Source organism: Bufo bufo, chromosome 6 (genome assembly GCF_905171765.1).
Source record: "Bufo bufo chromosome 6, aBufBuf1.1, whole genome shotgun sequence".
Classification (NCBI taxonomy): Eukaryota; Metazoa; Chordata; class Amphibia; order Anura; family Bufonidae; genus Bufo; species Bufo bufo.
Window position 1 is genome coordinate 30,315,605 of NC_053394.1, and position 14,211 is coordinate 30,329,815.

Genomic DNA, 14,211 nt, shown 5'->3' on the forward strand with positions numbered 1-14,211 from the left:
AAAGGATTTAATTCTGCATTCTATAAAAACGCCACTATTTTTACTCTGTGTCATATAACCGCCACATAGAGACGATAGTTTTTTTTTTAGGACTTCAGGTTTGTGTCCACCATCGGCGTGGCATTTTATGACTTTTAATATAAATCTATGGTACTTAAATACTCTCAGGGTTAAACATCGGAGATAGGGATTAGGCTGGTCATAAAAGTGAGTTGTTTTTTTTTAGACAAAATGTCAAAAGACATGTGCACAATTCTAGATTTCTGCTCCTGCTGCAACCTCCCTACGCGGTGCAGCAATGTACACGGTCAAACAATGGACCATCCGCTCCAGGGCGGCAACGGAAAGTTGGTTCATCAGCAGTTACAGGGTTAATTGGGGGACTTATTGCTTCATATAGTTCACAGCTCTGCTGCCAAGTTAAACTTAGTAAGGAAGAAGGAAGTAAAAAAATAAAAAATACGAAATCTTAATGGATAACCTACGGTAATGGCACCCGGGCTAGGGTGAGCCTAGGGTCAAATACTGGTTTTTAGATCCACATGATGATCTCATTACGGTTTTGTAACTTTTATTAATATAAAGGAGGATGAAATTTGATGAACTGTATGAGAGTGTCAAACTGTGCAGGGACACACAGCCAACTGGTAACACCTTCATTGCCAACTGCCCTTCATTCAGCACTTTTAGCAGGAATAACAGAGGAATGGTTCAACATAGAGACACAAAAAAAAACGTCGGCGTATCCACCACCTGTCTAAATCTACGCCAGCAAGGGAGATTTAGACCATTTTCTACGCCTAAAATAGGCGTAAAAAATGATAAATGGCCGACCCACACCATGTCCCCTTTTTATATAACTGGCGTGAGCAGGGAAAATTCCCATATTGCTATGCAAAAAACCTTTGCGCCGCAATCTGCGACAGATATATGCCAAAAAAATGGCGTGCATCTGTAAATGACCCTCTAACTGTATACGTCACATTGTGTACATAAGATTTGTCCGCTAAACGCTTGAATTGTTACCATTTATCGTTGTTTGAATCGTATCCAGCGTTTTATTTGCCTCCATCTCGATACTTCTTTTAATCATTCCTCCAAGAACCGGTCCGATCTCTGTACAACACCCAATGCAAAGAGAAGGTCAAATTATAACTTGCAGCAAGATAAGTCATTTTCTTTTTTGGGGCAGGACTTTCTAGATCAGGAAAGCTCGACCTGCGGCCCTCAAGATGTTGTAAAACTACAACTCCCACCATGCCCTGCTGTTGGCTGATAGCTGTAGGCTATGCTGGGAGTTGTAGTTTTGCAACAGCTGGAGGGCCACAGGTTGGGCATCCCTGTTCTAGATCATCAGTATATAGAAGTATTCACACACACACACACCGAATTTGTTATATTCAATTCCAGGGGGAGGAGTGAAGCTGGAGAAGCACAGCCTAATAGAAACAATGTTGCAGTTCAAAGCTGCCATAGACTTGTATTGTGCCTCAATACAAGTCAATGGGAATGACTAAGCAGTTTCCAGATGTAAACAACCATCTGGCAGGGCTAAACCAAATGTTCATTGTGTCTTCTTTTCTGCAAAACTTAGCTCTGCATAGTCCCTTATGGTAAGGGCTCATGCAGTTTTTTGGTCTGCATCTGATCCACATTTTTGGCTGGTCGGATGTGGACCCATTCACTTTGATGGGGCCGCAAAAGATGCAGACAGAACACGAGTATGTCCACAAAAAAATAGAACATGTCCTATTTTTGTCCGTTTTACGGACAAGGATAGGACAGTTCTATAGAGAGCACGGAACACGCACGGCCGGTATCTGTGTTTTAAGGGTCCGCAAAAGCGGATACGGTCATGTGCATGAGGCCTAACTGTGAAAAATTAAGGGCTTCTCAGTGAACAGGCTGGAAAGTCCCAAAGTCTTTCAGAATTAGCTGGCTGTGCATTAACCCTTTCCACAGTGCAGTGCGAATACAGTGCAAGTGAACAACACAATATAGTACAATAAATATATAAAATGCAGCTCCACAATATAAAACAGTATAAGTGTAAGCAACGGCATAAATCACAGCGCAAGTTAACCCTTCAAAGTTCAGTAAAGTAGTGAGTTGATGGCTTTGCGCATAGCAGCAATAGGCGCCAATGTCCACAAACATCCAGACTCTAAAAGTACCCTCGCTCCAGGGCACCACATTTATTCACCCGTCCGTTAGAGTATGCATAATGTGAAATTGTACTGCTTTTACGAAACCTCATCCCTTCTGGAAGACCTTGGATGGGATCAGCTGCAATACCAGATACAGCCCATGGACAAGGGTGGCGCTGTTTTAATAAGGAGGAGACCTTTTTTTGTAAACTTGGATACCCTTTTAAAGGGCGGTTCCAGCTGTTTAAAAAGGATTTAACTTGGGCTGCAAATCATTATAAATCACCTTACCGATCGCCGGCCGCTGCCATTGTGACAGTGCTCGGGTCACATCCCGACACAGCAGGAAATGGCTGACAATTCCCGAGCAGGAGGTGGCTTGCAGCTTCGACCCAGGCATTGTCAATGGCAGTGGAGTGAGGCGAGTAGAAGCTATATATATATATATATTTTTTTTTTTTTAATCATTTGCAGCCCGTGGAAAATCTTTTTTATATGTTTTGAAAATCCTTTTAAGATTTTCCTATACCACATCTAAGAATGTGCCTAACATGTTAGATTTCCAGGAGTTCGATATTGATGGACATCAGTATCTGGATTGGTGGGGGTCCAACTCCCGGCTGATCTGCTGTTTGAAGAAGTTGTGGTGCTGTGACTTCCTTCCGGTCCAATGACGCCCCGTTCATCGGTCACATGGCCTAGGGTGAATGGGCCTGTCCTGCAATACCAAGCACAGCCACTATACAATATACGGCGCTGTGCTTGGTAACCTGTGAGGAGGCTGCAGCACTCATGGGAGCACTGCAGCCTCCTTCAAACAGATGATCGGCGGTGGTGCTGGGAGTCGGCCCCCACCAATAAGATATTGATGACCCATCCTGAGGCTAGGCCATCAATATTAAACCCTTTTAAGACCCAGGGACCAAGCTGATTCTGCCCATGGACTTACCGATAATGCTGCTGTTGGCCCAAGCAACGGGGATCCTACTTGCATTGAAAATAATGTTAACGTCCTGAAAAACAAAAAGCATTCTTAGTCACCCCTAATAATACTGGAGTTTATACTGCAACAGTTTTCTTACTTCAGCAAATGGCATTTATCATGTAGAGAAAGTTAATACAAGGCACTTACTAATGTATTGTGATTCTCCATATTGCCTCCTTTGCTGTCTGGATTCATTTTTCCATCACATTATACACTGCTGGTTTCCAGGGATTATGACCACCCTGCAATGCATCAGCGGTGGCCGTGCTTGCAAACTGTAGGAAAACGCACCAACCTATGTGAGCTCCCATGTTCCCGGCCACCAGAGAAGCTGACGCTTTTTCCTATAGTGTGCAGGCACGACCACCACTGCTGGATTTTAGGGTGGTCGTAATCCCTGGAAACGAGCAGTGTATAATGTGATGGAAAAGTGAATCCAGTCAGCAAAGGCGGCAATATGGTCAATCACAATACATTAGTAGGTGCCTTGTATTGACTTCCTCTACATGATAAATGCCATTTGCTGAAGCGAGAGGCAACCCCTTTAACCTTATAGTATGGCAGTATTCATGCCGGACCTCCACGCTATACTAAGGCCTCCTCACTGCGGCTGTGCCAGTCCCCTGTTTTGGTGATCGGTGGGGTACAGGGTGGTTATACGGTGCCAGAGTCCACCAGTGGTTCCTGTGGTTGTGTAGCATACATTTATAGGTGGACGGTCCCTCCTTCCCCTTATTACACGCTGCTGTTTGCTTTCTATCTGTAGTATCAGGTCTTTGTCTCATGTCCCCCGTAAATCTTTACAGCCTATTCCGCCATTCTTCTGGTAATTGGTCATAAACCCATGTTCCCGGGGAGCCGGGAAATCCTCCCATTGACTCAGCAGATGGTAGAGTTCAATAAAGGACGCTCTCCGGAAAAGTGATTTGATTCACTAGGCAAACACCGCCTAGTTAGTTGGCTACCAGGATATGCTGGGAGTTGTAGTGCTTGCTCCGCCTTACAATGGCTGGGCGGTGGGTACTGTACCTGGGGCACTGAATGGACATAGGTCTTCAGGTTGTCCACCGTATTATTGAAGGACGTGAAACTTCTGTCGACCGCGTTGTTCATTTTGCTGTTGCTATAAAACGCGCAGATGTCACCGGCCCTGAGGAGGAGATAAGCGGCGCAAAAATAAATAAAAAAACGCCATCAATTCAGATCACACAGCTCTTACCAGTTGTGGGGGTTCATACGCTTAAAAGGGGTAAACACAAAAAAATAGGTTATTTCATGTGTAACGAAGAGGTATACAATGTTCCAATATACTTTTTGGATCAATTCCTGAATGATTTCAAGACCTCTACTTGAGGTCATTGAATGGAAACCCTAATTGGATATAAATCTGTCATGAGATGGACACACAGGAGAAGAGTTTGTTACAGTTAAAGGGGACTTATGAAGGGGACCCCTGCTCATATCTCTATTAGGATATATGGGGTCCGCTGCCCTGGGGCCCCTCCGGGATCCGGTCTGTTCATGCGCTGACTTCTATTACAAGGACAGCAATTCATCTGAATGGCCACCATGTAATACTATAGTTCAGTGGGCGCTGTCAGGCCTGACTGACTATGGCTTCCCATGGCACAAAATCAGGTGGTTATCACTGTTCAGACCTCGTGCTTGCTAAGGATAATTCATGGAGGCCAGGTCCGAGGGCTGTTTGCGCCAAAGTTTGGGAACCGAATGGTGCACCTAAATCTAATTTCTCAGTACAGTCAATGCAAATTCAGGCTGTCCCAGGGTGAGCCATGTGTAGGCCCTCTCCATGAGTGGGCAGTCTAACACTGTGAGGGCATGCTCAGGTGGGATCTATTTGTCCTAAATTTACAAACTGCACAGAGGGTATGTATGGGATTAGAGGACTGGTATGGTTAGATTTGGGGAGGTACCTATTCTACATGCATTAGGTGCAAGTCATTCGAAACGTGGCCAACCATGTAATATCTAGAAGGACCTGATCAGGGGCGTAGCTAAAGGCTCACGGGCCCTGGTGCAAGAGTTCAGCTTGGGCCCCCATTCCCTTAGTGCTTGTTGGCAAGGGGCAGGGGAGCAGATAGCCTTCCTGCTGCCAGAGGCAAACATTGAAAGGGCACCCCCTCATGCCAAATTCTTGACCTCCAGCCAGAGGTGTAAATTGACCAGCATGCACTTTCTATAATGCCAGTGTCTTATGTGGCACAAGGGTTTTTGGGCCCCCCTTAGGCTCCTGGGCCCGGTAGCGACTGCTACCTCTGCACCCCCTATAGCTACGTCCCTGGACCTGATCTGTTAGCAGCTGTCTGCTCTGGTTTATAGAGAGGGTCCTGATCCCTCTTGGAGCTTCTGACTGGCCAAGTGACCATTAACTGGGTTCACTCGACTTTCTACTATAATTGGATCTTCCTGGCTCTTCAGGATATAGAAGAGAATAACCCAGATACTGCCACCTAGACCTCTAGCTCAAAATATGGTCCTGAAGCCACCATAGAAGCATTGGCGGATCCCCCCCCCCCTCCCGAGAATCCGACAATATCGTTTTGCCGATTCCCCTGCCCCAACGCTGGCCGCGCCCGTCCCGTCCCGCACTGTGCCGCGGGTGCCGGCTAAATTCACTGTACATAGGGGGATGGAGCTGGAGAGGAAGCAGAGGACCCAGCCAGGACAGGAGAGGGAGTGGTCCCGTCTGGGCGGCAGAGGAATGAAGACGAGCCTGCCTGAAGCTACTGCGTGCCGGCCTGCGCGCCTGCTAAGTGAGGTGAGGGTGGCGCGGCGTCATGGTGGCCAACTGCTGCTCCCTTAAATGTAAAGTACAAGAACTGTCTCTGCCCTGAGTGAGACGTTGCAGGAATATTGTAGGGAAGGAAGATCATCCCAATAAATAACCTTCCACAAATGAGGCCTGGCTTCAGAGCAGACATTGTGACAAGATGATACGGAGGTTGTCTGATTGCCAGCAATTTTCCCTCTAAGCCTTTGTAGCCAGAGAACAGAGCAGTTAGATAATAATATCTGGTGCTTCAATAATAAGCTCTAAAGTAGCCAGATACAAAGGGCTACAGAAGATCCAGGCAAAGTGCATTAAACAGCGTACAGGTCTAACCAAGTGAAGCTTATTGTCTGCATCCCTGGTGGAGTAAGGCAGTCACGGGGTTAATATATATTAACTAGAGGAATGGTCAAAAATCTGGCAACTAAAATGTAATGTTGATAAGTGGAAGATAATGCACCTGGGGCGTAAAAACCCAAGAGCAGAATATACAATCAGTGATACAGTCCTAACCTCAGTATCTGAGGAAAGGGATTTAGGGGTCATTATTTCAGAAGACTTAAATGTAGACAGACAATGTCATAGAGCAGCAGGAAATGCTAGCAGAATGCTTGGGTGTATAGGGAGAGGCATTACCAGTAGAAGAGGGAGGTGCTCATGCCGCTCTACAGAGCACTAGTGAGACCTCATGTGGAGTATTGTGTGCAGTACTGGAGACCATATCTCCAGAAGGATATTGATACTTTGGTGAGAGTTCAGAGAAGAGCTACTAAACTGGTACATGGATTGCAGGATAAAACTTACCAGGAAAGATTAAAGGACCTTAACATGTATAGCTTGGAAGAAAGACGAGACAGAGGGGATATGAGAGAAACGTTTAAATACATAAAGGGAATCAACAAGGTAAAAGAGGAGAGAATATTTAAAAGAAGAAAAACTGCTACAAGAGGACATAGTTTTAAATTAGAGGGGCAAAGGGTTAAAAGTAATATCAGGAAGTATTACTTTACTGAGAGAGTAGTGGATGAATGGAATAGCCTTCCTGCAGAAGTGGTAGCTGCAAATACAGTGAAGGAGTTTAAGCATGCATGGGATAGGCATAAGGCTATCCTTCATATAAGATAGGGCCGGGGGCTATCCATAGTATTCAGTATATTGGGCAGACTAGATGGGCCAAATGGTTCTTATCTGCCGACACATTCTATGTTTCTATGTAATATGTGAGAGGACGTCCCTGACCAGAGTGAATCAGCAGGACCTTCATGTGAGCAGCTACAACATCTGGGCTGGCAGAACGGTGCCAGAAAACCAGCAATAGTCCTTCAAAATCCGTGACTCCAGGTGCCCGGCTGAGACCCTATAAGTTATATACAGTGCGCACTACGCAAATAAAGCATGTACCCTGCACCCCTCCTCAGCTCAGTTATTTTACCCCTGTATAATGTCCCCTGATACCCCCTCCATTATATTACTCCCTGTATAATGTACCCCGATACCCTCAGTTATATAACTGAGGGATATCAGGGGACATTATACAGGGGTAATATAACTTATATTACCACTGCATAATGTCCCCTGCTTCTCCTCAGTTATATTACCCCTGTATAATGTCCCCTGATACCCCTCCTCAGTTATATTACCCCTGTATAATGTCCCCTGATACCCCTCCTCAGTTATATTACCCCTGTATAATGTCCCCTGATACCCCTCCTCAGTTATATTACCCCTGTATAATGTCCCCTGATACCCCTCCTCAGTTATATTACCCCTGTATAATGTCCCCTGATACCCCTCCTCAGTTATATTACCCCCTGTATAATGTCCCCTGATACCCCTCCTCAGTTATATTACCCCTGTATAATGTCCCCTGATATTCCTTAGTTATAGACAGAGCATTTCTTCTGCTCACACAGGGTAAATAAAATAGTCTGTTCTATAAGCACCACATTATTTTCTGTCCGCCGCCACAAAACAATCTGGAAGTGCCCCCCCCCCCTTCCCCCCGAGACCAGGCTCTGGATCCGCCACTGCATAGAGGCCTTACCCCCAGTCATCCTTACATGCAACAGGACCTGAGAAAAGCGTAATTTTGTAAAATATACTATGGCCACCCGAGGGGATCTGCCTACAAAATGTCTGTCTCCAAAGTGTGTAAGTATAAAGAATGGTGTCTATACTCACAGAATGATGAGAGTGATAATGAACAGGAAGAAGTACAGAAACCTCCTCTTGCAGTTGATGTTCTTTGTCTGTTTCTGGTACATTTTTCCACCACAATTTCCACAGCAGCGACAGCAACAGAAAAAAAGGCCCACCAGCGTCATCACTATGATGAAGAGGAGGCCGATGGCTAGAGCCACGAGGTAGCCCATCTCATACGTCAGCACCTAAAGACAAGTACTATATTAATACTTATACACAGTGGCAGGCTAACACGTGAAAATAACAGGCTGCTACTAATAAAAGAGGACAAATATTTTTTACAAAATATATACTTATCTCAGACACATAGACTACAATGGACGAGTGGAGAAGGTTGGGAGGACCCATGGTCGGTGGGCCCAGTCTCTCCTTCCCATGGTGACCCAAAGTCCACCTTCCTTCGTAGGCAATGGGAACCAACCAAGGTGCATCACTTTGCAATCAATCTGAACCCAACCCATGTGGTGTCATAGACCAGGTTCCTGGAGGGCACTGTGAGGCCTGGTGTTCTTAATGGAAGCCTCCAAGTGCTTCAACATTATCATAACACAAGACACAACTAAAACTGGATTTATGAAAGAAAATATTCTTATAGTGATAACAAGGGGATGACGGAGGAAAGACTAAAGACTAGGATATTTAAGGCCAGAGTCTAACTGATGCTCCACTCGGCCAACACCATGCTTGGTCTACATGGCCCATAAGACAATCATTCTGGTCAACAAATAGGTCATTGTGTTCACAAGGATGGTGGCATCATCTGGCCAAATCTGCTTGTGGGCATTGAAGCTTATCTGTACAGTCACGTTTCGTACTACCAGCAAAGTCAAGTACTTTGAACACAGAAGGAATAAGCGTCAAGTATTACAGCGATGAGGAGGACCATGGCTAGACGCTGGTTTATTTACACAGTGACTTCTGAAGAAAACACGCTCTTATCAGACAATACAAGTGACGTCGTGTTATGGACTGAACCCTGATGAGGGTGAAATAGTCACACAGCCAATGCAAATATGAAAAAGTCTACACCCATGAGCATAGGGACCACTGAGACAAAGACTGGAAGCCGGTCAATGAAAGCACGTCACAAGCAAAATAAATGACAGCTCCCATTGTGCTGGTTATCCTGGCCTCTGGGAACACTGCTCAAAGCATTTACTGCTCTGCGAGTCCTCTGGAGATTCTACGTATGGGCGGGATGAATTAAAACTGGTGCCAATGCAGTGACCCATCTGATTTAGTGCTAAAAGAGTTAATGTCCTGTTTTATGCTTTGTATGTTAGTACTATGTACATAGGTGGCATAGCTTAGATATTGTGCCCTACTCAGAAGGAAGAAGGCTTGTCCTTCCAACTCAGATGGAGGAGCTGTGTACTCTGATTGCATCATCCAGTGATTCCGCACCTCAACTCCACCATCAGCAAGGGCACCTCAACCATCTTCAGGCAAGAGAGCCCCAAAGCCAGAGTGTGCCACGAAAGGAGTGAAAGGTACGTCCTTCCCCATATCTGCAGGTAGCGTTAGAAATGTGAGTATTACTATTCCCATATAGCTGCAGTGAGAAGGTGTTTGTGCAGTGGCCGGGTATAAGGTGGCATTGAGGTGTGACCACATCCTACAGCTCTGCGGAGGGGGATGGTAAAGCATGGTGCACCCCTTTTGGAAATAAGTCCAGAGAGTCAGGGTCTGCAGTAAACCAGTGTGCTTCTTTACTGGAGGAACTCAAGTGCAAAACAATATGTGGCAATGCACTGAGCTGTCTTCTCCAGTCTTCCCCCTGGCAGAAGAAGGTTCTGTGCTGAGGAAAGGCCTGAGCTAGCTGCCCCTCTCTCTCCTAGAAGGCTGGTTCCCTGGCCAAAGGGCTGGTGGATCATGAGCTCTGGCTCAGTCATGGGGCAGGGTATCCCCATCTCACTGTCTTCTTCTGGTCACTCCTGCAGTCTGGCAGAGTCTCTCCTACTAAACCCTGGTCCCTATCTGCAGCCAACTAGCAGCTCTGACTGATCTAGTTTTATACAGTTCCCAACTAATCCAGAACCTTCTAGTGGGAGGGGTGAAGCTACAGAAGCACAGCCTAATAGAAACCATGTTGCAGGTCACAGCTGCCATAGACTTGTATTGTGACTCAATACAAGTCAATGGGAATGACTAAGCAGTTTCCAGACGTAAACAACAGTTTAACAGAGCCAAACCAGTCAAAAGTTTATTGTTTTCTTTTTTTTGTCCCTCCAAAACTTTGCTCTGCATAGTCCCTTATGGTAACTGTGGAAAATTACTAGCTTCTCAGTGCACAGACTGGAAATTCCCAAAGTCTCTTAGTGTGAACTGGCTGTGTATTAACCCTTGTCAACATTCAGTGTAAATACAGTGCAAACGGACAGGACATACCATATATAAAATACAATTCTTCAGTATAAACAGTATAACTGCAAACAACGGCATAAATCACTGTGCAAGTTAACCCTTCAAAGGGCAATAAAGTAGGGAGCTCATGGCTTAGGGGAAAATGTCCACAAACATCCAAACTCCAAAGTACCCTTGCTCCAGGGCAGTACATTTGTATTAGGTGAGCTCTATACAAACTGTATGAGAGATGAACAGCAGAATGTATACTGTAGGATGATAAATATTAGAAAGAATGAGGGGTAATAGAGAAAAAATATTAAATTAGTAGTTAAATTCCTTCAATTGTTTTTCTAATTCCCAATTACACATGTGAGGAAACTGAAGCCGAAGTGCATTTCCCAGAATGCACCATGTGCTTCGTAGCCCTCTTGCACCTGATAGAGGTGACGGCCATTGTTTGAGGGGCAGGGGAAACCAGCACTTCCGGTGACCAACAATGGATCCCCGGGCAGAAGATGCAGATTTCCTCTTCCCTGTGGGTCAGGGTATTGTGTGGACTGCTCGCTGCGGGAAGCCATGGTGCAGCTGGACATTCTGCTGCAGTGTCCAGGGAAAGGAAGCTGCTCCGAGACCACAACTAATCTGCAAGTGACACTAGAAATGTCTAAGATCTCCAGGCTTCCACCTTCTTGAGATGTACTTGGCTTAGCGTATGTGGTGGATTGCACTTTATAATCATTCATTTCGTCCGTGCTGTAATAATACAATATTGCACTGACGAGCATGTGGCGGGCCTAAACATTCTACCTATAAAGCAGTGCTGCAGTTTAAACCATAGAAGTTTGAAGTCATGCATCTCATTTAATAGGCCAGGGCTCGGAGGTGAATTTTCATCGTGTCCACGTTGATCACAACCCTGCGTTTAAATTCTTACGATGATTGTGCTGCCTCGCGACTACCACGGGTCATTAAGAAAAGAGGAGCACTTACCTGATTAGGAGTGATACTATTAAAACTCTGCTTTTTAAGCGCCTGTTCAAGAAAGTCTGGAAGAAAAGAAAAAAAAAAGACAATCATTTAAGGTTTACAGTGAATTCCATTGATCCATCACTGACATAGACTATGTCTCTGTTCACATCTGCATCGTGTCTCCCACTTGTAACGGAAGCCACGTATCACTGCCGGATCGGTCATAAAACAGATATAAACCAGCGCTCATCTTTAGAAACCAATAGGTATTCAAATTACAGTGAGCAGGGCTGCAATGGACATTTAATCAGTTCACCCTTGTGCACTCAAAGTACTAGGTATTAGATCTGCAACTTGTTGATCAAGGTAGATCTTCACTTGAACCTTTTAGATGAAAACACCGCACACAACATTTTGTGGTTCTTTGTTATTTTCCGACACTTTTTGATGTCCTCCTTTTGTAGCCACTGTTTCCTGTACATTTGGTATCTTACAGGAAGTAGAGGATAGATGGAAAGCAGCATCAGTAGTCTGTAAACATCTGCTTATGGTTTGGCAGTGGGCCCTTTTACCTACTGGGCACCTAGACATTGGAACCATACAGGCACGGGCATATACAGATGCCAAAGGAGCAAAGGTCCAGACTCCTTTGGAGGTATGGTGGCTAGAAATTCATGAAGGTGTCTTATTTTCCCACAAGAAGGGGCGTTGTAAGTGCTATTTCAGTGCATCACACAGCCGATGTTTGCCTTGCAGTTTGTACATTTACATGTGACTTACGCCACCTCTGTGTAGCTGCATTGTTGTAGTGTTTGCTTTCAGCGATACAGCGAGGACTCTTTTATAACCGAAACCCAAGGAACACGTCAGCCATGGAACTGCAGAAAAGGCTTATCAGGGTATCTTATCAAAAAACGGTCACCCAGCAAACAGTCATTTGTCACATTACAGAGACAGTGTGTACGCCACCTTTATATGAAGCTTTGTAATATGATACTAGAGGACATTGGCCCCTTCCTCGCCTTCCAGCAACTGGAGTTCTACAGGACTTCAGTAAATGCTCTAAAACCTCCTCAGTCACCAAATAATCCATAAATAGTAGACAAGAGGGAGGGAGGAGGGGGATGCAGCTGCAGATTGTCTGCCTCCATTACTGAAAAGGAAAAGGCTAGGGGGGCGTTGCACAGGAGAGACATCTGATTGGCTCAGAGTGCAAACAAACCTCTGACATCACACCAGGAAAACCACACCTACTCTTCAGGGAAAGAGAAAAAAAAAATAAAAGTGTGCATTCACAGAACCTAAAATATACAGATTCTTGCAAATACACATCTACAGTTGGAGGGATCGTTTCTTTTGTTTTGTGGAGGGTGCCATTATAGGGCATCTGTCAGCAGATTTGTTCCTATGGCACTTTCTGACCCATTATATGTGCACTTGGCAGCTGAAGGCATCTGTGTTGGTTCCATTTTCATATGTGCCCGCATTGCTGGGAAAAAATGAGGTTTTGTGATATGCAAATGAGCCTCTAAGAGCAACGGGGGCGTGGCCATTACACCAAAAGGCTCTGCTCTCTTTGCAACTGCTGCGCCCTCTGCACTTTGACAGGACCAGGCAGTGAAAACATCATCACGCTTGGCCCTGACTTCAGAGTGCAGAGGGCGCGGCAGTTGCAGAGAGAGCTGAGCCTCTAGGTGTAATGACAACGCCCCCGTTGCTCCTAGAGGCTCATTTGCATATAATCAAACTTCATTTTTCTCGGCAATGCGGGCACATAGGAACATGGGACCAACACAGATGCCTTCAGCTGCCAAGCGCACATGTAACAGGTCAGCCAGTGTCATGGGTACAAAACTGCTGTCAGATGCCCTTTAAAGGGGTACTCCGGATGGCACTGTGATTGGTATCATAGGGAAATGATCAGTATATCAGGGAGGTTATGAGCAAAAATGCAAGTCATATTTGAATTCAGAAGCTACGTATGGACTATTTGCCTAAACTGGCAGCAGTTGTCACTTGTGTTGCAGTAATATCTCTTAAAAGGGGTGTCCCAGCCTTAAACCCCCCTTTTTTAATTAAGCCCAGGACATTGTTGTAGAAAAACAAACAAAAAAACAATGCAGTAGTCCTTCGCTGCTCCATTCCGTGACCCTTCCACACGAACGCTGCTGCAGCCATTCACTGGTCTCAGTGGTGATATGTCTCCAAGCAACAAGTCACTGCTGGCTTACATGCCTCAATGTGCACGCTGGGGACTGAAAGGATCGTGTAATGAACCTGCAGAGAGCAGCTAAGTGCATTTTTTAATGGTTCTTGTCTAATTATAAGGGATTAAAGCTGGAAAAGCTCTGTAAGGGAAGATTACATTATTTTCACCTTCCAGCAGCATGAAGTCCCATTCCCTGCATGCTTTCTAGAAATGTTCAGAAACCTCCTCGCCCCCTCAAAAAAAAAAGATCCATAGAGTGTAAAACAGTACTAGACAGGGAGGAGGGGGATGCAGCTGCAGTATCCGGACAGAGGAGGAGTATTGTGGGCGAGGCTCCACCCCAGGAAGAAGCTGTGCACAGTTATAGAAAGAAAGATTTTTCATTTTCAGAAAATGTATATATATTTATACAGTCACATAAGGACAGACTAGGATTTTGTTCTGTGCAATCATGAAACAATAGCGGAGGCGCCTATAAGATGCCCCCAAAGGGTTAAAGGGGATCTAGCACCTCTCCTCGCATGCATGCTTTAATAAATACTTGAATTTTTTATAAAAGTAA

At 45.2% G+C, this 14,211-nt stretch overlaps 1 protein-coding gene across 1 annotated transcript in view; it reads right to left on the reverse strand.

The window, feature by feature from the left end:
• Nucleotides 1-14,211, reverse strand: part of LOC121004418 (prominin-1-A-like) — a 92,344-nt gene that overhangs the window by 32,808 nt on the left and 45,325 nt on the right. Inside the window, exons 3-7 of the mRNA XM_040436622.1 lie at nt 11,462-11,517; nt 8,105-8,310; nt 4,162-4,282; nt 3,097-3,160; nt 1,027-1,116 (exon numbers count right to left, since the gene is read on the reverse strand). Coding sequence (XP_040292556.1) covers nt 1,027-1,116; nt 3,097-3,160; nt 4,162-4,282; nt 8,105-8,310; nt 11,462-11,517 — 537 coding nt within the window. The remainder of the gene's footprint in view (nt 1-1,026; nt 1,117-3,096; nt 3,161-4,161; nt 4,283-8,104; nt 8,311-11,461; nt 11,518-14,211) is intronic.